General features: G+C 40.9%; 1 protein-coding gene across 1 annotated transcript in view; it reads left to right on the top strand.

Moving 5' to 3' along the window:
- Window positions 1-23,109, top strand: part of DYNC2H1 (dynein cytoplasmic 2 heavy chain 1) — a 351,138-nt gene that overhangs the window by 5,867 nt on the left and 322,162 nt on the right. The window contains exons 2-13 of the mRNA XM_040460797.1: window positions 2,561-2,731; window positions 3,157-3,292; window positions 5,113-5,231; window positions 6,196-6,340; window positions 7,342-7,574; window positions 9,317-9,451; window positions 9,551-9,664; window positions 9,769-9,880; window positions 10,652-10,776; window positions 11,906-12,081; window positions 15,087-15,282; window positions 19,801-19,896. Coding sequence (XP_040316731.1) covers window positions 2,561-2,731; window positions 3,157-3,292; window positions 5,113-5,231; window positions 6,196-6,340; window positions 7,342-7,574; window positions 9,317-9,451; window positions 9,551-9,664; window positions 9,769-9,880; window positions 10,652-10,776; window positions 11,906-12,081; window positions 15,087-15,282; window positions 19,801-19,896 — 1,758 coding nt within the window. The remainder of the gene's footprint in view (window positions 1-2,560; window positions 2,732-3,156; window positions 3,293-5,112; window positions 5,232-6,195; window positions 6,341-7,341; window positions 7,575-9,316; window positions 9,452-9,550; window positions 9,665-9,768; window positions 9,881-10,651; window positions 10,777-11,905; window positions 12,082-15,086; window positions 15,283-19,800; window positions 19,897-23,109) is intronic.

The raw sequence follows: 23,109 nt of genomic DNA on the forward strand, positions 1-23,109 counted from the left end.
GCGGGGCTCGAACCAGGAACAGTGAGATCATGACCTGATCATGACCCAGACGCCCCAAGTGCTGTTTGTTTTTTTAATTTTCAAATGTTTTATTTCTTTTTGAGAGAGAGAGCAAGCAAGCGAGAGTGGGAGACACAGAATTCGAAGCAGGCCTTCGAGAGCTGTCAGCAACAGAGCCCGATGTGGGGCTCGAACCCACAAACCGTGGGATCATGACCTGAGGCGAAGTCAGGTGTTTAACTGACTGAGCCCCTAAGCACCCGTGATAAGTGCTGTTTGGATAAAAATAGAATAACGTTCTAGTGATGGGGGTGGAGCCTGGAACGGCATTAAAATAGGGGCGGAGGGACTACCTGTCTGAATTGGTAAACTTAGAAGTGAGTTACTTGAATGAGTTGTGGGCAGACATAAGGTTTAGAGGAAGAGTGTTCTAAGCAGAAGAAATGAAGAGTCCTGAGGCCCTGAGCTGTGTCTCTCCTTGGTTTCAAGGACTCGGCAAAAGAATTAAGTGACTGCAGCAGTGTCATGGTTGGGGAGTGTGGCAGCTGATGGCATGGGGTGATCCCCGCGAACCTTGGACACCATTTAGACTGAGCTCGAGTTCCCCTGGTCGTCTTAAACTAGACACCAATGTGATGTGCTTTATCCTGTAGGCTAGAGGTTGGCACACATTTTCCGTGATGTGCCAGACAATCCCTAACGTAGGCTCTGCAGGCCGTAGTGTCTCTGTTGAGACTACAGCTCTGCCGTTGTGTCAAAGACAACGTGTACATGAAGCAGTAAGACTGTGTTCCAATAAAACCGTGTTCACAGTAAAATAAAACTGTTATAGTAAACTGTTTATTTACAGACACTGATAAGTGAATTTCATATAATTTTTAAGGGTCATGAGATGCCGTTATTCTTTTGATTTTTTTTTTTTTAAACCTATTTTGCCTTGTGGGCTGTGCAAAAACAGGCAGTGGGTTGTGGCAGGCCGATGCCTCATGGGTCCCAGTAGGTGAGAAGTTATTTTGCAAGCTCAAAGAAGAACAGCTTTGTAATTTGAATTAATAACTATCAAAATTTAGTCAGTTAAGGGGGAATAGTAGTTGCCACTGATAGGGAAACCAGTGGGAGAGGCAGCTAGGAGTAATGATTTTGTTTCCCTGTTTTCAGGGAATGACGAGCAGCTGTGGTCAACTGATCCTTTGCTTTAGCTCTGACTTTGTTTAGGACGAAACTCCTCATCCTGGCTGATGCCTGGGAGCCTTGGCCAGTGACTATGGTTACTGTTTTCAAAGTATGATGATACAGTGTGTATTTTCTGCGTTTTCTTTCTTCAGAAAAGGTGGGGGGAGAAAGTACAAAGGAATGGAGCACTTAATGACTAAGGAGTGAATTTTTCAAATCTACGTATCTGCAGCTTGTTATTCTCACCTGCTTGTTATTGGAATGATCATGCTAGCAATAGAGTTTTTTTTTTTTAAATGTAATGTTTGTTTATTTTTGAGAGAGAGAGTGAGTGAGCAGGGGAGGAGCAGAGAGAGGAGATGCAGAATCTGAAGCAGGCTCCAGGCCCTGAGCTGTCAGCACAGAGCCCATCATGGGGCTCAGGCTCATGAACCATGAGATCACTACCCGAGCCAAAGTTGGATGCTCAGCCGACTAAGCCACCCAGGCGCCCCTGGCAATAGAATTTTAATGTGTGCAGATGGGACTTTGAGAAATGCAACAACACCAAATAAATGCCGGTTTCCTCTTAGTGCATAAAAATATAAAGACCAGGATAAAAGTTTCATGAAATCTCATCTAGAAGTCGTTTTCATGCACAGCAATGAACTTGTTTGAAAGCTTTTAAATGCATATACTTCTCTTCCTGGAAAAAGAAGTGAGAAAAGATGTGAAATATGTATGTAATGCAAAAACTTCTTTTGGGTGATAGACTTTGCAGCTAATGAACTAATTACTATGAACTGACCAACTTTAAACATGGTTGCTTTCGTGAATTCCAATTTAGCTCATCGAGTTCCAACTTTAAATTATCTAGTTATACAACATTAATAAAAAGTTAGATGCTCAAGTACTTTAAGGAAAAATTTTGATTAAGATGAAGATAATCTAGGAGATAGACAACTTAAGTTCCTTTTGGTAGCTTTGAATTGAGTTAAAAAACAGCTTTTAAAATGTTAGTTTCAGGTAAGGGTATAATTAACATCGTTTGTATAGACTTTTTGGAATAGAGTGGAGATGACTACTCATCAGTTTGTAGCTGGGGCATGCAACTTTGTTAGTACCGAGTCTGGTTGGAGTGGAGTAGTTGGCAGTGTATGTCCACAATATTTGTATAGTGATTTCTGTTTATGAACCACTTGTCACTGTAGCTTTATGATACAGTCACATGGAAGTGGGGATACATTTTAAAACCCAGATACTCTTAAGGAGCAGGGATAGATGGGTTGTAATATGCTGTAATTATTTTAATTATTTTTCCCCCAAGGGGTAACGTTTTAGGGAAAAGTTTGTTTCAAATATTAACTTTTATGAAGGTAACTTTAAGAATCATTTGTTTACCACCTAGATTGATTTTGCTGACACAAAAGATAAAGTGCTGGTGTTTTTCAAGCTGCGACCTGAAGTAATTACTGATCAGAATCTACATAGTAACATTCTTGTTTCATCTATGTTAGAATCACCTATAAATTCTCTCTATCAAGCCGTGCGGCAAGTATTTGCACCAATGTTGTTAAAGGTAAGTAAAATAAAGTAGCTGTACGGTCATTTTTGTTTTTTGTTTTTTGTTTTTAACATAGGGGTTTGCATTAATGTCTCTATAAACACAGAGAAAAATATTATTTTATTTATTAATATCATTAGTGTTTTTGTTTTTGAAAACGTCTCATAAAAATTGAAAAAAATTTTAAAGTCAGCTTCGTTGACAAATAGAAGAATGGGAGAAAGGTATAAATGCAGTCCACACAGCTCTTATGTTGCTATACAGGAAATTACAAAGTTTTAACTGTTGAAAGGACTTTTTTTTCTCCCTTATGTGATGGAGGTAGTCAGGCTTTGAGTGGCATGGTGTATTTGGACTTATTTCTCTCAACAGTATTTTAAGGGGGCCAGTTTGATTGGGGAACTTGTGGTCAATGTTTGCTCTTGTCTGTTTTTATTTAGGATCAGGAATGGAGCAGAGACCTTGATCCCAAACTTCAGAATCTTTTGAGTGAACTAGAAGCTGGGTTGGGCGTAGTTCTACGAAGATCAGACACTAACTTATCAAAATTGAAATTTAAGGAAGATGACACACGAGGTAGAGAACCATAACTTAAAGTCAAAATAGCTTTCTTACTAGTATGCTAGTAAATTAATGTATTTTTTCACAGACTTTTCTGAGCCTGAGCTTCCTTTAAATGAGTAGATTTACAAGGATTTTGAGAAGAGGAAAGTGCAATCTTTAACAATGTGCAAGTCACGGCAAGAGAAAATGCAGTTGCTTCTCACAATTTGCAGTAGTTACGTTCTGTAAAGTCACTGTGAACACTGCATCGGTAACGACTGAATAGAGCTCCTCGGGTGAAAACAGGATTAGGTTCCTGTGAGCCTCTGGTCATAACATTTTCTACTCAACATAGAACCATAGTTTACGTGTGTTTCTGCTTAAAGACACTGTTATTAATATAGATTGGTGATTACCCTTGAGCTCACTGCCAACAGCCCTGTAACTCGTGCCTGAGTGAAGCTTCTCTAACACAAGTATTTTCTCAGGAAGTCACATCGCAGTGTTCTTGGCCTTGGTAACACTAGGCTGTACTTCGGTCCTGTGCTCGGGGGCCATCTTAAACAGAGCACTCACCAATAAAAAGCCCCCCAAATGAGAAAAACATGCAGCTGGATAGGTTGCAAAAAGGAGAATTGTTTACAGCAGGAGATCTGAAACAGGCAGCGTGGCTTTGTAGAGCCTCAGCTGGGAACGTATGCGTGGGGTGACTTGAATTGTTTGTTGCTCTGCACATGTCTGTGAGCGGTCACAAAAACACCGCAGGCATTGATTTCAGATTACAAGTAAATGTTAGGAAATGGATGAGTTCATAAATCCGGCATCTGTGAATACATAGGATTGACCCCTAATGGTCTACTTGGCAAAGATACTTGATTTTAATTTTAAAAGTGTATTTTATCTGAAGCTAGTTATAATTTTATTGTACTTGTAGATGATATTATTTATATGAACAGTTCACATGAAATGCATGACATACACAAATCCTATTTTACAGTACTGGATACAGTTTTACACTCTGCTTGAGCAGTAAATCAGATACTTTTTGAGTCCTATAGGCCTAGAATAGTGCACATATTTGCAGTGTGTGATTAAGCAACTAGAAATTGTCCAGTTCTTTGGGAAATATAAAAGCAAATTGAAAAGTAAGATTATTTTTATTTATTTATATTTTGACATTAAATTACAAGTGTTTATTGATTAAATTGTAATCATTTCTAATTTGGATGGTGTTCACTGAGATGCACGGTATGCACAGTGACCGAATGACGACACATGTGAACTACAGTGGGTCGTGTCTGTAAGTCATTAAGGCCACTTCCTTTGAGTAACTAGAAGAAATGAATCCAAACTTAAAATTAGGGCAAGAGCAAAAGTAAATGAATCGACTTTTTGTCATTCTCATTTTTTCTCCTGGCTGTCATGACATTTATGTTTGCGAGGGAACTTGTAGGGTATTTGCATCAAGAAGTAACCCGTCGACCTGGTAGGAAAAGGAGGCGAAAGTTATATGACAGGTTTTAGAATTGTAGCGTTTGCTACAAAGGCTTCGGAAAGCCGTGTGCTGCAGAAGCAAGTTTGCTAGTATTAGATGCAGACCGACAGCCTGCATGTGGATGGTTGACAAACACATACGGGAAACATACTGAGCACCAAACCTGCAAAGCATAAATTTGATGCTGTTAATTGTTGTTAGTGCATTTAGGTAAGAACTGTCTGTTGACAGAAATCGTAAAACTTTATGTACATCTTCGAGAGTACAGGATAGACGTGCAATCAGCAAATGAACCAGATAATTTTCTGGCTTTTCATTCTCAATGGGTATTTCTTTTTTTCCCTTTATACCTTTTCAGGTATTCTTACACCAAGTGATGAGTTCCAGTTCTGGGTGGAAGAAGCTCATCGTGGAAGTAAACAGATTAGCAGAGAGAGAGCTGGCTATTTTAAGGAGCTGTTTGAAACCATCGCAAGAGTACGTGGTTCCTACACGGTCATATGCCAGGCTTCAGATGGAGGTGCTTAGGGCCCAGCTGCATCAGAGTTCCCTCTGTTTTACAGCTGTTACTTGATGGTTATGAACGAAGTACATCCTTCATGTGTAGCAGGGTTTTCTGAAGGTGTGCATGTAACGTGGGTAGAACTTAGAAACGAAAACTTGTACGAAAGGTAGATTCTAATCTCTAGTACATATTTTTCTCAAAAACGTCATTACTTTTCTGCAGGTAGACAGGAAAAGCAAAGCCTGAAACACTAGCAGACGTTAATCTACTTGAAGGCAGTGGTCCTTTTGAAAGAATGTTCGCTTTATTCAAATTAGCGTTTTGAAGTAATTTGAAGTATGAAAAGTCTTAGTTTTATACTCGATTGATTATTCTTTGAAATATTCAGAAGTTGAATAAGTGAAGATTCTTTTCGAAATAAATGCCTAGTAATTTTCTCTTTATTCCCAAGATTGCTTCAATAATACCATTTTAGTGAAGTGTTTGAAATGGTTTTAAGCTCTTTTTGTGATAATAATGGAATATAAAGTAAGAAATCTTGAACTCTAATTGTATTACTGGTAACGTGCAGCACAGTGACCGAATGACGACACGTGTGAACTACAGTGGGTCATGTCCGTAAGTCATTAAGGCCACTTCCTTTGAATAACTAGGAGAAATGAATCCAAACTTAAAATTAGGGCAAGAGCAAAAGTAAATGAATTGACTTTTTGTCATTCTCATGTTTTCTCCTGGCTGTCATGGCATTTATGTTTGCGAGGGAACTTGTAGGGTATTTGCATCAAGAAGTAACCCGTCGACCTGGTAGGAAAAGGAGGCAAAAGTGATGTGACAGGTCTTAGAATTGTAGCAGTTGAAAAGTCTGGGAACATGTTGACTGTATTGCCTAAGGTACAGTTACCATTACGTTTAAAAATGAATGCCTTTTGGTTTTAGGAGTTCTATAACTTGGACAGTCTATCCTTACTGGAAGTGGTTGACTTGGTGGAGACCACCCGGGATGTTGTAGATGATGTGTGGAGACAAACAGAGCATGATCACTTTCCTGAGTCACGGATGTTACATCTCTTAGATGTCATAGGTACTGGTAAAGAAGTAAACTTGTGGAACTTTGGAAGCCTGCCTTATTATCTTCTAGTTTTTCTTTCAAGTTCTTACTGAAAGTGCTCCTTAATGTAATAATTGTTGCTTAGGGTAACTTTTAGAGCAAATCATATAGGATTATTTAAATGGAAATTTGTATATAGTTGGTTAATTTAAATAATATGTGTCAAATTCTTTGACCATGAATACAAGTAAATTTACATAGATTTGTAGTCCCTACACGTGTATTAATTTAAGCTTTATTTTGTAATGATCTCCAAAGTCTTAAAGGGTGTTGGTTTGTCAGTACTCAAAGTGCATATGCTTTTTGACCTAGAGAATACCATTGGCATTCTTATCCTCAGGAAATATTACACAAGCACATCGAGGTATATGGGCAGGGACATGTACTGTGGCATCATTTGTAGGAGTACAGAAACATTGTAGGAGTAGAAACAAATAGCATTCGAGAATTGGTTGTATAATGCTACATCCACACAGTAGGCCCTGCGACCTTTTGAAAAAATAATATGTATTTCTGCGCTTGAAAGGTGCACATGGTATATTGAAAGATGCGAAAATAAAAACAAACGTGTGTGTGCATGCATGTCTTGAAAGGTATTTGTTTTTGATAATCTAAGGATGTGGATGTGGTATTTCATAGATCCTTAGTTTGCTAATTTGTATTATTTTAAACTTTGTCATAAGCATGTGTTCTATAATTATTTGTTAAAAAGACATTTCCATTAAAAATTTTCTTTCTTGGGGCACTTGAGTGGCTCAGTCGGTTAAGCGTCCGACTTTGGCTCAGGTCATGATCTCACAGCTCGTGAGTTTGAGGCCTGTGTAGGGCTCTGTGCTGACAGCTCAGAGCCTGGAGCCTGCTTCTGATTTTGTGTCTCCCTCTCTCTCTGCCCCTCCCCCGCTTTTTCTCTGTCTCTCTCAAAAATAAATTAAAACATTAAAAAAATTAAAAAAATTTGCTTTCTCTTTTATTAGGTGGTTCATTTGGAAGATTTGTTCAGAAGAAGTTGGGAACTTTGAATCTGTGGGAAGATCCTTACTGTCTTGTGAAAGACCACCTCAGAGCGGGTGTGTCCATTTGTGAACAGTGGGTGATCGCCTGTAACCACCTCACGGGTCAGGTGTGGCAGCGCTATGTTCCTCATCCGTGGAAAAGTGAGAAATACTTCCCTGAAACACTAGACAGACTGGGCAAGCGCCTGGAAGAGGTATCGTTTGTTTCTCTGGATCTCTGACGTTAAGTGTCAGGTAGTCCTCACTTGTTTGGGCATGTATTTATCATTAATAAGCATTACACATCTGAGAGAAATCATTTATTCTTTTGGGAGAGAATAAGAATTAAAGCTCGTGTGAGATAATTTGTGGCGGTCATGTGATCCAGTGCCCGGTGCCCAGTGGGACCACCTAAGTGCTGGTTTCCATCTGCTTTCTTTCTTCCTTCTTTTTCTTTTTTATTCTTTTGAGAGAATAAAATTCTCTTTTGAGAGAGAGAGAGTCCCAAGCAGGCTCTGTGCTCTCAGTGCAGAGCCTCACGTGGGGCTCCATCCCATGCCCTGGGATGGTGACATGAGCCAGAATCCAGAGTCAGCTGCTGAGCCAGCTGAGCCACCCAGAAGCCCCTGTCACTGTGTAGAACAATGAATAATAAGCCAGTATCATGGTAAGTTCCATACATGACTAACGAAATGCTAGTGTTGTTAGGAAGCTGCACGTTCTTACAGTTTGAGTTTCGTCTATTAGAGCTGTTATCGTCCTCAGATTGCCTGAGCTTTGTGCAGTGAGTGCCCACTTACGTTGGCTCTTAGGTCATTTTGACAGGAACCCAGTTGTCTCCTTGACGACTCCCTTACTTTCGGCCCCCAAGTATGCCCGCCCATCTTGGACAGTCTGGTGCCTCGTTTCTGGAATTAGTCATTTCTCCCGCCGCTTTTTACTGAAAAATGGTATCTAGCAACAGTAGTGTGGTTGGGGAACGGCTGGTGCTTTCAGGCCTTCCCAGTAGATGGCTGTTATATTGGTGTTTTTGTTCTTAGCAAGAGGAAACTGAATCAGTAGTTTGTAGTCATATTTTGAACTTCGATGAAAGGTTGTAATGTTTTTACTTAATTTTTTAATTGGTGCCGGACATTTTATTTACTCGTTATTTTTTAAATTAAAATACCACACCTGGGGCGCCTGGGTGGCGCAGTCGGTTAAGCTTCCGACTTCAGCCAGGTCACGATCTCGCGGTCCGTGAGTTCGAGCCCCGCGTCGGGCTCTGGGCTGATGGCTCAGAGCCTGGAGCCTGTTTCCGATTCTGTGTCTCCCTCTCTCTCTGCCCCTCCCCCGTTCATGCACTGTCTCTCTCTGTCCCAAAAATAAATAAAAAACGTTGAAAAATAAAACTTTAAAAAAAAAAAAATACCACACCTTTTATTCATTTAAACTATAGACAATTTTTTTTTTTTTTAAAAGTAGGCTCCATGGCCAGCCTGGGGCTTGATCTCAACAACCCTGAGATCAACAGTTGGTTGTGTGTGCTGCCAACTGAGCCAGCCGGGTGCCCCTGATGGGGGAAGTTTTAGATACAAAATACAACAATTTGTTTTCTACTACTGTAAACTACACATAACAGGGTTGTTAACATTATTTCATTAGTAGAATGGAACTTAATGCAGAATAATGAAAATTAGAAGTTTTTACATGTGTTGAGGACTCTAAAACGTTGCTTAAATGAACTTTAAACACGTTTAAAAACATTTAGATTTGATGTTTTCATAAGGTTTGAGCACATGGACAGTAGTGTAATGATAGATCTTCGAGCGCCACTTTGATGACTGATGAGTCGTAATTCTCAAGATTAGTCTTATCGCTCATTTCAGTGAACCTAGTTTAAATAAATTCTGGCTCAGTATATTTAGACTTTAGATTGATTTAAATAAATTTGTTGTTTTGATATTTTATGTTTTAGGTCTTGGCTGTTAGAACAATTCATGAGAAGCTTCTTTATTTTTTACCTGCCAGTGAAGAGAAAATGATATGCCTGACTCGAGTATTTGAACCCTTTACCGGCCTGAATCCTGTGCATTATAATCCATATACTGAGGTTGAATCCTGTTTTGTCTGTCAATTTCCTGTTTGTGTCGTCCTTCTCAAGGCAGACATTTATATACTAAAAGTCTAATAATGTTGTTAATTTGTTTAGCCTTTATGGAAAGCTGCAGTGTCTCAGTATGAAAAAATTATTGCACCTGCGGAACAGAAAATAGCAGGAAAATTGAAAATTTATATTTCAGAAATTCAGGACAGCCCACAGCAGGTAAAATGCTGAAATATTTCCCTTAAGCTGTTTTAGGAGATATTTATATATTTACTAAGTTGATCAACTTAGGATGAATATATACTGTTTTTATTTTACGTTAGCTTCTTCAAGCGTTTCTGAAATACAAAGAGCTGGTGAAGCGTCCAACTATAAGTAAAGAATTGATGTTGGAAAGAGAAACTTTACTGGCAAGACTTGTGGACTCAGTAAAAGGTAAAAGTTTATCAGAGATTATAGCGTTTACCTGAGAAAATATTTTTGTAGGTTACTTTTTCTCATATACTATTTAGGATTAAGACAGTATCTTATAACAATATAGGTGGAAGATTAATTTACTATTTTTGTTACAGATTTTTGTTTATTCTTTTTTTTTTTTTTAATTTTTTTTCAACGTTTAATTATTTTTGGGACAGAGAGAGACAGAGCATGAACGGGGGAGGGGCAGAGAGAGAGGGAGACACAGAATCGGAAACAGGCTCCAGGCTCTGCACCATCAGCCCAGAGCCCGACGCGGGGCTCGAACTCACGGACCGCGAGATCGTGACCTGGCTGAAGTCGGACGCTTAACTGACTGCGCCACCCAGGCGCCCCATGTTTATTCTTTTAAATGTTTATTTTTGAGAGAGTGCGAGTTGGGGAGGAGCAGAGAGAGAGGGAGACAGAGGGTCTGAGGCAGGCTCCAAGTTGTCAGCACAGCTGTCAGCCCCATGTGGAGCTTGAACTCACGAACCACGAAAACATGTCCTGGGCCGAATTCGGACACTCAACCACCTGAGCCATCCAGGCGCCCCAAATTACAGATTTTAAAAATTAGTTATTTTCTTTCTCTGTCTCATTGGAGGCATGGTAAGGTTCCTGAGGGCAAAGGACCAAGTCTTACTATTTTTCTGTTCACCACCTTTAATGTACTACTTGGTGCATGGAAAGCATTTAGGAAATACTTGCCGAATGTGTGTAATCATTTATTTGACTTAAATGTTACAGATTTTCGATTAGACTTTGAGAATCGATGCCGAGGAGTTCCTGGTGAGGCGTCTGGACCGCTTGCTGGCAAAAACCTGTCGGAAGTTGTTAATAATATAGTTTGGGTTCGCCAGTTGGAACTGAAGGTATTAGTTTTGATAGATGTTGAAGGATACTAGTTGTAAAATGTGCCAAAGTAATGTAGAAGGCACTCTAGAACTGGAGTGAAAACATTAAAAACATTCTCCGTTTTCTTTGGCGTATCCATCTAATTTTCTTGTGCAGATTTCCGAAAAAGGGTATAGACGTGGCTGTAATGGTCTACTCATTTTTATGTAGGGATAATTATCAAGTCATTTATTACCCAGGTGCCGTTGTTACAGGTAAAGTGCCTTCTTAGAAATATCCAAGAGGAAACCATCTTTTACTTATTTTCAAAGGATTGTTTTAATCCTTTGAGATTATCATAGTAGAATGTTGGTCATTGTGAGGTCTCTCTGAAAGTGTATTTCTGTGAGTAAATCATTCTTGGTTGGAGGGAGTTAAAGGAAATGTGAAGGTAATTATGACTTTGCATGAGGTAGTGTCAGCAGTTTCTGGGTTTAACTGCTATTATGTTAATGTTTTAGTATTACTAAAATTGATGTCAGATTCTCACGTACTCACTATTTAATGTACATGTTATGGCACTTGACTCATATAATGAACGTTACCTGGTTATAGTCTGTGACTAAGAGCCAGAAGACGTAGCGTATTATAAAGGCTAGTATATTTGAGAGTTCTGCCTATTGAAGTTTGTATTTTTGATGTTTTATTTTCTGGAATATTCTGCCCAATTTTGTCAGTCAGCTTTCCAAATTGCTATAAGGTTCTTTGTACAGTTGTGGAAGAAAGGCATTTCTTTCTTTTGATTGCTATTCCGACTGGCAGTTATTGTTTGAGCTGTTTGCGAGAGCACTTAGCACATTATTGCTTCCTTTGTTTAGGGACATTGCTGAATTCTTGGGAGTTTGCCTTGAATTTCCCTTACCTTACCCTTCAGGTTATACCCAGTTGGCATTATCATCTGTGTTTTGTTGTTCTGAGGTTGTCTAAAGCGGAGCAGAGTAGGGGTTGATTTTCTTACATTCCTTGGCAAGTTTTCTATTTTACTGTGTATAGTTGAAGGGAAAATAATTTCTGAATCACAGATTAGAGAATGTGGTTCCTTTTGTGCTAATCTTATAATAAGTATTAATACATTCTTGTAATATTCATGTAATTTGGCTTTTTAAGGTGGATGATACTCTCAAGATTGCAGAGGCTCTTTTATCTGACTTGTCAGGATTTCGATCTTTCCATCGAGCTGCCGAAGATCTGTTAGACCAGTTTAAACTGTATGAACAAGAACAATTTGATGATTGGTCCAGGGACATTCAGTCCGGTTTGTCTGATTCCAGATCCGGCTTGTGGTAAGTGTAACTACACTAAACAGTGAAATCTACACAAGGATCTTGTTTCTTATATGTGAGTAATCTAAGTGACAGGATGCAATTAATGATCTCTCTTCTCTCCTTTCCCCAAACTTGCTGCTGCTCCTTAAAAAATTTTGTGTTAGTTTTTGATTTTCAGCTTTTAAGTCCTGACAGTTGGGGACTTGGGAGATTGAGTTAGTTGGCCACCCGCCTTGCTTCTTGGGTCTGTTTCTCAGACCTACAGATTCTGATTTTGGAATGAGGCTGTCCTTTCCCATGGTTCTTTGCTATCGATATTCATATATGTTTTTCTACCTTTTTTACATGAAGATTATTTACATGGACACACACACAAACACACCATTATCAGTTGTAAAATTTCATAATTTCAAACTCTTTGAGGTAGAGAGTATTTCTTTACGAAATACTCTTATGGCGCCTACCATAGGGTAAGGGTTTGGTCAACATTTATCGAGCTAGATTGAACCTAATTTAGTTGGCTAACCTAATTACTCTAATGGCTGTTTAAAATGGATGGTCTAGGGGTGCCTGGGTGGCTCAGTTTATACAGCATCCGACTTCAGCTCAGGTCATGATCTCACAGTCTGTGGTTTCGAGTCCTATGTTGGGCTCTATGCTGACAGGTCAGCCTGGAGCCTGCTTCAGATTCTGTGTCTCCCTCTCTCTCTGCCCCTCCCCTGCTCATGCTTTGTCTCTCTTTGTCTCAAAAATAAATAAAAACATTAAAATAAAATAAAAAGAAAAAATGTCCTGTTTAAAAAAAAGAAGTATGGTCTGGAAAAACCATTGTTTCTTTGTTCAGGTAAACTTAGTGTATTATTATATTTTTAGAAACTAGTCATGTTTTAGTTTTTAGAATCTTGTTACTTTTCAAAAGTTAATTTCGTTCATAATATGAAATTCTGTGTATTTTCCCTGTGCTGCTACAAAGAATATTTAGGTCCAAAGATGGTAGCTTCTTAGACTGAATGAATAATTTTCTTCCCCTTATCTTTCATTTTGATTGTGTTCTTCTCTTCAAAGAACCAGAAAGTACCAGGGCATAATGGTTATAACTGTGCCATGTAACTCTTTCCCTTCCTACTGAAACCTGAAATAGGAGAGATGCTGGGGAAAAAAGCTCTGTAGTCAAGTACATTTGGGCAATTTTCACACTTTCATCCGTGTAGTTCTAGTGGAGATCCTCTGTGTATAATAGCATGCCAGAGGATTGAGACTTTCTGGAAAGAAGTCTGTTCAACTTTGTTTATCCTGGTGTTTTCCATTTGCCGATGAAATACTCTGACTTCTGCTTTTTTTTCTGGGCAAAACCCATCACTGTTCCATAAAATTAGTGTGTTTTAGAATATATTTCAGGATATGCTGGTATATAGAAAGTAATTTTGAAGGTTAGTTGCAAATAAAGAAAGGCAGAGAAACTGACCATTAAAATTTTCTGACAGGCTTTACGTTATAGGAAAGTTGGGGCTGAATCATTATTCTAAGCCATTTTAAAGTATCTACCTTTTTTAACTTTTTTTTTTAAGTTTATTTATTTTGAGAGAGAGTGTGCTCATGCACAAACTGGGGGGGGGGGGCCCGGCAAAAAGAGGGGGGGAGGGAGAGGGGAAAGAGAGAATCACAAGCAGGCTCCACGCTGTCAGCACAGAGCCTGTCGTGGGACTCGATCCCACGAACCATGAGATCATGACCTGAGCTAAAACCAAGAGTCAGCTGCTTAATCAACTGAGCCACACAGGTGCCCCCAAAGTGTCTCCCTTTTATTATGCTTTATTATATGTGTTGTTACGTGGGTGGGATAGATTTGTTCTTTGCTTTTCAATAGCTTGCGTTTTAAGACCTACGTGTTTTCTAAATGATAAAAGTGATTCGAAGGAATAAGCATTATATAAACCTGATCCTGAAAGAGAGGTCATGAGAATAAAATACTTGTTGATCACTTTAGCTCAGTGTTGTCACAGTCCACGCTGACTTGAATGACCTGATTTAAAAGTAGCTGCTGTAGCCTTGAAAGAAACACAAAGGCCAGTCCTTAGGTAGAGAAACAAAGATCCGAGGAATGAAACATTTGAGTATCTCTACTCCTACCATTTTTATGTTCTTTGTCACTGATCCTTTTTTTTTTAAATTTTTTTAATGTTTATTTCTGAGACAGAGACAGAGCATCAGTGGGGGAGGGGCAGAGAGAGAGGGACGCAGAATCTGAAGCAGGCTCCAGGCTCTGAGCTGTCAGCACAGAGCCCCATGTGGGGCTCGAACTCACAGACTGCAAGATTATGACCTGAGCCAAAGCTGGACTCTCAACCGACTGAGCCACCCAGGCACCCTATCATTGATCCTTTAATGAAAGTATTACAGGGCCAAGTAGGCTGACTCAAAAAAAAAAAAAAAAAAAAAAAAATCCAAGGTACCCTTTAGAAGATGAATCAGCACCTTTTCTCTTTTTTTAAATTTTTACATTTTTGTAATGTTTATTTTTTGAAAGAGAAACAGAGAGAGAGCACTAACAGGGGAGGGGCAGAGAGAGAGGGAGCCACAGAATCTGAAGTAGGCTCCATGCTCTGAACTGTCAGAACAGAGTCCGATGCGGGGCTCAAACTCAGGAATGGTGAGATCATGACCTGAGCCGAAGTCGGTTGCTTAACTGACTGAACCCCCAGGTTCCCCCCAACCTTTTCTGTTTATGGTGAATATGATGTGAGTTTTGAGTCTTAGCTGAAGGCTAAGCAACTGATTTTTCTGACTTCAAAAAACTGCTTGAGTGAAATATTAATGTGATGGTGTAGTTTGGGTATTGCAGTTTATTACCAAGATCTGAATTGTGAGATACTATGTAGAAAAAAAGATTACTTGGAAACTATGATTAAAAATTTTTTTTTACTTTGAGTTAATTTTATATTTATAGAAAAGTTATAAACACTATTGTGTTTTTTATGTCAAGAGTGAGAACGTGAAACTTAAGAAGTTATTTTATTTTGTAGCATCGAGGCTAATAGTCGAATTATGGAATTGGATCCTAGTGATGGATCATTAAAGGTGCATTATTCAGATCGGTTGGTGATTCTCCTGAGAGAAGTTCGTCAGCTTTCTGCTCTTGGCTTTGTTATTCCTGCCAAAATACAGCAAGTTGCAAACATTGCACAGAAATTCTGCAAGCAAGCAATTATTCTTAAACAAGTATGGCATTACATTTTTGAATATATGACTGTTCTGAGTTCATTGCATTCGACTATTTTAAGGGCTTCATTTTCTACTTTTGTTATTTTTTAGGCTAATAGAATAGCACCAGTGAGTCTTGTGAAATTATGGTTTGCTAAATGACTACTTTACAAAATTTGCTTTTTAAGCCTATAGAGGAATTCATTAATTTGAAGTATTGATACTCATTCTAAAAACATTTGGAAAATTAGAATGTAATTTTTCTTTTTTTTTCCTTTTTCTTTCATGTTACATGCATGGATATTAAAGGACTTTCTAACCAAAGCGTCCTCTCTCCTCCGCTCACCTTCAGTAGGCAGGTTCTTAGAGATTTACAAGGCTGATGGACTAGTCTCTATTTTTGGTCATTTCCTGGGTCTATCTGTTCAGCACATTGCCATCATATCATTTACCTGTTTATTTTTTTAATGTTTTTTAAAGTTTGCTTATTTATTTTGAGAAAGAGAGCGGGCACATGTTTGTTAGTGGCAGAAGCAGGCGGAGGGAGGGAGGGAGGGGGAGAGAGAGAGAGAGAGAGAGAGAGAGAGAGAGAGAGAGAGAGAAAGAGAAAGAAAGCCAAGTAGGCTGCACTGTCAGCGCAGAGCCCAGTGCGGGCTCAAACTCATGAACTATGAGGTCATGACCTGAGCCGAAATCAAGAGTCAGGTGCTTCACCCATAGAGCCACCCAGGTGCCCCACATTTCCCTGTTTAAAGCCAACTATTACCCCTCGTTGTGTGTCTCTTTAGCACAGTCCTCAGGCCCTTGTTAATCATGCTCTAACTGACCTGACTGGCTGTGGCCTTCACCTCCTGGACTCTTCCCTTCAGGTTGTGCCCTATGCTTCAATCACACGAGACCCGGTTCTCCTCTGAACATGTCTCCATGCATGGATACCTGTTCCTTCTTAGTAGAAAACTCAGAGTCATCCCTAATTCCCCACTCAGAAATCTCTTTGTTTTGTCTTCCTTTGGGTGATCCGTCCTTACTCCGTATGCAGTATGCACATCAGTCTTGAACGCTTTTCTGTAGTATTGGATGTGTTTTGTCTTTTCGCTCATGTAATTAACAGATCTTAGAGGTCAGGAATGGTATCTTAGAGACAAGAATAGTATCTTAGAGGCAGGAGTGGTATCTTTGAGGCAGGAGTGGTATCTTAGAGCAGGAGTGGTGTCTTAGTGGTCAGGAACAGTATGTTAGTGGTCAGGAACAATATATTAGAGGCAAGAGCAGTATCCTGCATGTCTTGCTCTCCATCTGTTCTTTGAGCGAGGATCCACTGAGCACCTGTACTGCTGTGCACAGTGTAGCGAGGGTGTGAGATGAATACGCGGCTGCTGTATTCTGGCACATGGTTTCTCGGCCTCAGCACTGTTAACATTTTGCACCACTTCTTTTCTGTGGGGGCGTCCTGTGCATTTTAGTAGCCTCTCTGGCCGGTAGCACCTGCCTAGTACTGACATTCAAAGGTGTCTCCTGACGTTGCCAAGTGTCCCCTTGGGTGCAAATCAACCATGGTTGCGAACCACTGGTCTAGAGGGAGAGAGCGAAATAAATAATGAATCCTCATAAATATCAGGCCTTCTGGTAATTACCTTATTTATGTTATTTCAGTTACTCCCCGTTTTTCACATAACTGATTGGGGATCCGATTCATAACATAGTTTTTCTGATGCCATGTAGCTAGTAAGTGATGAAGCTGGGATTTGATACCAAAGGTGGCTCCAAAGCCCATATTTATTCCATTAAGTTTATGTACTGATGACAGATAAGTGAAAACTTGATAAAACAGGTATTGGGGTACCTGGGAGGCTCAGTCATTTGAGCATCCAACTTCGACTCAGGTCATGATCTCGTGGTTCGTGGGTTCGAGCCCTGTGTTGGGCTCTGTGCTGACTGTGGAGGCTGGATCCTGCTTCAGATTCTGGGGTATCGCTCTCTCTGCTCCTCCCCCAGTCATGCTCTGTCTCTCTGTCTCTCTCTCTCTCTCTCTCTCTCTCTCTCAAAAGTAAATAAACATTTAAAAAATAGGTAATACATTACGAGTACTCTATTAAAGATTTTGTAAAGTCCCAGGAAAGCATAGAGGTGGCAATTTTCAGTTATTTCCTGGGTAGGGGTAGAGGCAGTATCAGATAAATCCTTATGGAGGAATGCTGTTTGGTGTGAGCCTGGAGGGGTATGTGGGTTCTCTCAGGAGCACGAGGGTGGGGTGGGTGAGTGTTACACAGAGGGGCTGCGTCTTCGAAAGCAGAGAGGCTTGCTCACTCTCGTATACTGTGTATTTAGTGCACGACACAGGAGCTCCAAGGATGAGTGTGGTCATGTAGCATCGGCATTTCCCCTGGGGAGATCTGTTTACGCGTACCTTCACTTCTGAGCAAGAATTCAGCCGGAGCAGGGAGTGGGAAGTGGGAGTTGGTTAGAGAGTAGCTCAGCCAGATTGCTGTAATTCTGTGTATTCTTTTGCTTCTAGTGTTCTGGAATAGGCTTTTTCTTGGACCGCGACTGTGGTGTAGAATAAATACCCTGGATATCCTCCACCAAATACAGCCTATTTTTATATGTACTAGTGGCAGGAAGCAGACCATCTATAAAATTAGAAATATTTTTTAAGAATGTACTCTGGGCCAAGTGTATTGTGAGGTGCTGGGGATACAGACATGAAAAGACCATCGTTTTCAATTCCTTCGACTTACTCCATGGTGTCCACTTGATCTGCTTCCCTGAACCTCTCTTTTTCCCCCAACAGAGTTGACAGTTGCTCTTTCGTTCATCAGTGTACCTTGTGGGTATCTCTGGTTTTTGATTCCTTGATTGAAGAAATAATTACCAAGTGCCTACTATTTGCTAGATGCTGTTCTTGAAGCAGGTGTTGTAATTTGGGAGCTAGTGTAGTGCTAAGTACTGTGAAGCAAAAGAAAAAACGATTGGAGCAGAGACTGCCGTGTTATACACAGTGGCCAGGGTAGGCCTTGAAAGGTGATATTTGGGAAGAGATACGACTTCAGGTGACACAGAACCTTGCAGGTGTCTGGAGGGTGCGGGATGTTCACACGTGGCTCCTGAGGGAGACTCCCCTGGAGGTCACAGGAGCAGCAAGGAGCCCAGCGTGGCCGCCCTGCAGTGAGGCTCTGTGGTGGGGCAGCTTATGTAAAACGTATGTTCTGGGGGAGCGGCATGGCTTGGGGATTTGGGTTTTATTCGACAGCGTATTGGGAAGCCAGTGGAAGGTTTTAGGTGAGAGTGTTGGGATTTGGGATTTTATTCTCACATGCAGTGGGGAGTCATCGGGAGTTTTGGTGTAGCAAATAGAATAGTGTGATTTATCTTTAGGAAGGACCACTCTGGCTTCTTTGAATGCTTTGAACAGACACTAGGAAGCCACCGCTGGAGACAGACCAGTTTGCAGACGGCCACACTGGTCTTGTCGAGTGACGGGGGTGCTCACCCTCCTTGGGGTTGGTGGACGTGGGTGACATGGTTGCCTGTAACGTATGTTGTAAAAGTGTAGGCAGTAGACAAATTCATGATTTCACTCGTGTAATTTAAGAAACAAAACTGACAAACATATGGGAAGGGAGGGAAAAAGAGAAGAAAACAAACCACAAGAGACTTTTTTTTTAAGTTTATTTATTTCAAAAGAGAGAAAGGGAGTGTGTTGGTGTGTGGGGGAGGGACTGAGAGAGAGACAGACAGACAGACAGACAGAATCCCAAGCAAGTCTTGCTGTCAGCATAGAGTCCAATGCAGGACTCTATCCCACAACCTGTGAGTTGAGATAATACCTGAGCTGAAGTCAGACTCTCAACGGACTGAGAGACCAGGCATCCTGTCTACAAGAGAGTCCTAAGTACAGACAATACCCTGAGGGCTGCTGGAGGGGGGGAGGGTGGGAGGATGAGTTACCTGGTGATGAGCCCCAGGGATTGTAGGTGAGAGCTGAATCACTGAATTCTCTCAAAACCAATACTGCTCAGTATGTTACTAACTAGAATTTGAATAAAAAATAAATAAAAACCAAACAAAAAGTATAGTCAGTAGACTTCATTGATGTGGGATGTAAAAGAAAAGTAAAGGACAACTCAAGGATCTCTTGGTCTGAGAAGTGGATTAATTGTTAAATGCTGACAAAGGAACACGTTTGCAGAGTTGCAGGAGTGAAGAGTTCAGTTTTTAGCATTTGATATGCTTTACTGGTTTCTTCCATATTTCCCTTGAGACTGTGAACTTCTTGGTCACAGGGACTGGGTTTTCTAGTCTTTGTTTAATCGGCCCCTGGGACGGGACTTGGCACATTGTGGGAACTCAGCAAGGAGTGACTGCGTATGTTAACATGGGCATCAGTGCTGTATTACAGATGAAAAGCTGCTTCTTGTTAAATCTTACGATGAGAAGCATTGATGTTTCCGTTCAAACAAGTAAAAATGAAAACAGGTGAAAAATTAAGTGTCTTAGTTATTAATGATTGTTGCTAATTGTACTTTTACTTTGTAGGTGGCACATTTTTACAATTCCATTGATCAACAAATGATTCAAAGTCAGAGACCAATGATGTTACAATCCGCATTAGCATTTGAACAGATAATTAAGGTAAATGGACTTTCTGTGTTATAATAATTAGATTTTTCTTGTGAGGTGTTTCTTGTTTCTTAGTTTTTTAGTGTACCCTTCAGCTTAATATTGATCTAAGGTTTTGTTCCCCAGTGACTTCCTTCACTCTTAACAAGTAACACTTGTAGATTTAAGTGGTTGTAGTGTTTCACATATTCAGGTGCTGAGTTTGATCCAGTGAATTAATACATGTAGTATACAACTTGTGTGCTATTATATTTACTTATTCACTGAATTGTGAGGTCTTTTTTTTTTTTTTTTTAAAGTTTATTTTTCATGGGCACCTGGGTGGCTCAGTCAGTTAAGCGTTGACTTCAGCTGAGGTCATGATCTCGTGGTTTGTGAGTTGGAGCCCCATGTCCGGCTCCGTGCTGACAGCTCAGAGCCTGGAGTCTGCTTGGGATTCTGTATCTCCCTTGCTTTCTGTCCCTCCCCCGTTTGCACTCTTGTCTCTCTCAAAAATAAATAACATTAAAAAGAATTTTATTTTTGAGAGAGACAGAGACAAAGTGTGAGTGGGGGAGGGGAAGAGAGAGAAAGGGAGACACAGAATCCCAAGCAGGCTCCCAGCTCTGAGATGTCAGCACAGAGCCTTATGCGGGGCTGGAACCCATGCGACCGTGAGATCATGACCTGAGCTGAGATCAAGAGTCAGATGCTTAACTGACTGAGCCACCCAGGCGCCCCTGAATTGTGAGGTCCTTATATACCAGTCTTTAATGCTTTTCTGTCGTCTCCTGATTTTATACTTTGAGATTTATTTGGCTTTTTTTTTATCTGTGCTTGTTTAAATATCCATGCATATGGCATTAGGAAAACCTACACTAGTTTTCAAACTATCCTATTACTATGTGACTTGTAGCTTTTTGAAACCTATAATTTTAGTCTTAACAGACATAAAATATTTAAAGATTAAGTAGAAGAGGAATATACCCTTTTCTTACTGTTTTATTTGTAAGTGGATCAGTGGTTGTGATTTTCCTCAAGACTGCGCCCAGTTTCTGTGCTTTTGTAGGAGGACTGCTAGGTCATGGTGTAGCTGTACTCACGGCCAATCTCCTTATGGTCTCCTGCAGCAGGAGGTGCAGAGCAGAGTCCATACAGGGAAGGGCCCGGAACGAAGGTTGGGCAAACGGGGCGCTTGCTGTCAGGAACCCCTCCCTGTGGATCCACACAGGGCGTCCTCCACCTGCCCCCGCACCCCTGCCCTGCTCCCCATCACAAGTTGTAATACATGTGATGTTTTCTCATCGGGAAGACCATTAGAGACTCTGTACCTGGGCACTTTTGGGGGACTCGTCCTGGAGGTATCTTCTGCCTGATAATGTACCAAACTTCCAGATGCCCAGAAGGAGATCAAGTGTTGAGTATAAACTGTGTGGTTGAGCTACCATGAGCTGTCTTACAAGTTAGGGTGGTGGGGGGCCTCCAAGATCCACGTGTGCAGGTGCCAGGGCCTCGTCAGGGTCAGGGTCAGGATGTTAAATAGGCCTTTAAGGGATGGCAGTCAGATCTACTACATTAACTTTGTTCTGCTCACTAGTTCTCAGGCCTACAATTTACAACAAGTCCTATAATTCATATTACAGATTTTTAAATTTTTAAAATTTTTTTAATGAAAAATTTTTTATTGCGAAAGCTCCAAACTTTATAATGCAAAGTTTAAAAAACACAGGTAAACAACAGGAAAAAAGGTGTTTTAAAACTGTATCACCAAGAGATGGCCATTGTTAGCAGTCTGGAGTATATCCTTTAAATTTTTTTTTCTGTGCCTGTTTACAAGTGTACTTTTGAAAATGGGAAATATTTTATTATTTTTTTACCCCTTTTTACCAAATAGATAATGTTTAATTGCACACCTTTAGGACTTTTTCTTCTCTAATAAATATACTCAAAGAAATATTTGTTGATATTTCTATGAGAAATTGGGTTGTGAGAAGTACATCATTATATTAGCATATGTTAAATGAGACCGAATAGTAGAGAAGAAACCAAGATGGAAGGAGCAAGAACGCCGAGGTTCTTTCTAATCCTCTGGCCACTCGCTGTCTCCGAGGGCAGGGACTCTGACTTACCTTCATGACCTGTAGCAGTGCGACAGTGGGTCATGTGTGGTGGTTGCTCATTCATGCTTTCTAGGCTGTTGCATGGAGTGCTCTGTTGGATTGAATACGATTGCGTTTCATCCATTCAGTGGCTGTATGGAGGGTCTGCTGTATTCTGGACGTGAGTGATCCCCTGCCTTGCCAGGCAGCACGTCAAGGACGTGTAGAAACCTGGCTGCTGTTGGGCACTTTCTCCCCTCCATCCTTACATATTTGTCCTGACTGTGGAGTACTGTCTGTGTGTACACAGCACCAGGCACATGGGGTTTTGATTTTTGCTTCAGTCATCAGGTAGGATTTAAGAAATTCACAAGAAGGACAGTTTGTTTTGTATTGACATTTCCCTAACCCCAGAGTTTTCCTTTGCTTTTGAGGTCCTTACCGAGAGAATTGGCTTTAGCCATGTCTTACGAGCAGCTTTGCAACGGATTCTCTTGTCTTTTCCTTTGTCCCGCAATGTCTGTATTCCCCCCTTTACCGAAGGATATTGTTACCAGGAATGAAAGTCACAGTTGACAGATCTGTTAGCACTTTCAGAATCTCCTACTTCCTCCTGGCTGTCACGGTCTTAGCTTTTGAGTTTGCGGTCCTTTCTGAGTAGCGTTTCTCTGTGACGGAGTGAAGCGTAGTGATTCCCGAGTGAGTGTGTGTGCTCCACACTCCGCTGGGCCCGCAGGAACCGTCCTGGACTTGCTCGGCTTCCCGTGAGGGAGTGGGAGTTGAGTGCCCCGTTCAGGGCACTGACACCTTCCCTTGAGGGCGGTCCCGGCCTGTGCTGCCCCTAAGCAGGGTATGAGCCTGGCCCCTTCTCGAGCCCCGTTCACGTGGCTGGGAGGGAGCACTGGGCTGACCTGCCTGCCCGGGGGTGGGCAGCTCGTTGTTCAGCCAGCCTTCCCTTGGCCGGGACTTGAACACTCCTGGCCTTTCATTGGTGGATGGAGGGTCAGCTCCCTGTTTGGTTCTGCTCAGGCTGCAGAGCTGTGGCGCTTCTGTTGGTGTTTGGCCAGAGGAGGGTGGGTATCGCTGAAGGTTCCCTTGGACCACAGTGTTCCCAGTCCTTTGGCCAGAGGGAGCCGGCCTCTTCCGG

Source organism: Herpailurus yagouaroundi, unplaced genomic scaffold (assembly GCF_014898765.1).
Source record: "Herpailurus yagouaroundi ecotype Mexico unplaced genomic scaffold, PumYag 251, whole genome shotgun sequence".
Taxonomy (NCBI): domain Eukaryota; kingdom Metazoa; phylum Chordata; class Mammalia; order Carnivora; family Felidae; genus Herpailurus; species Herpailurus yagouaroundi.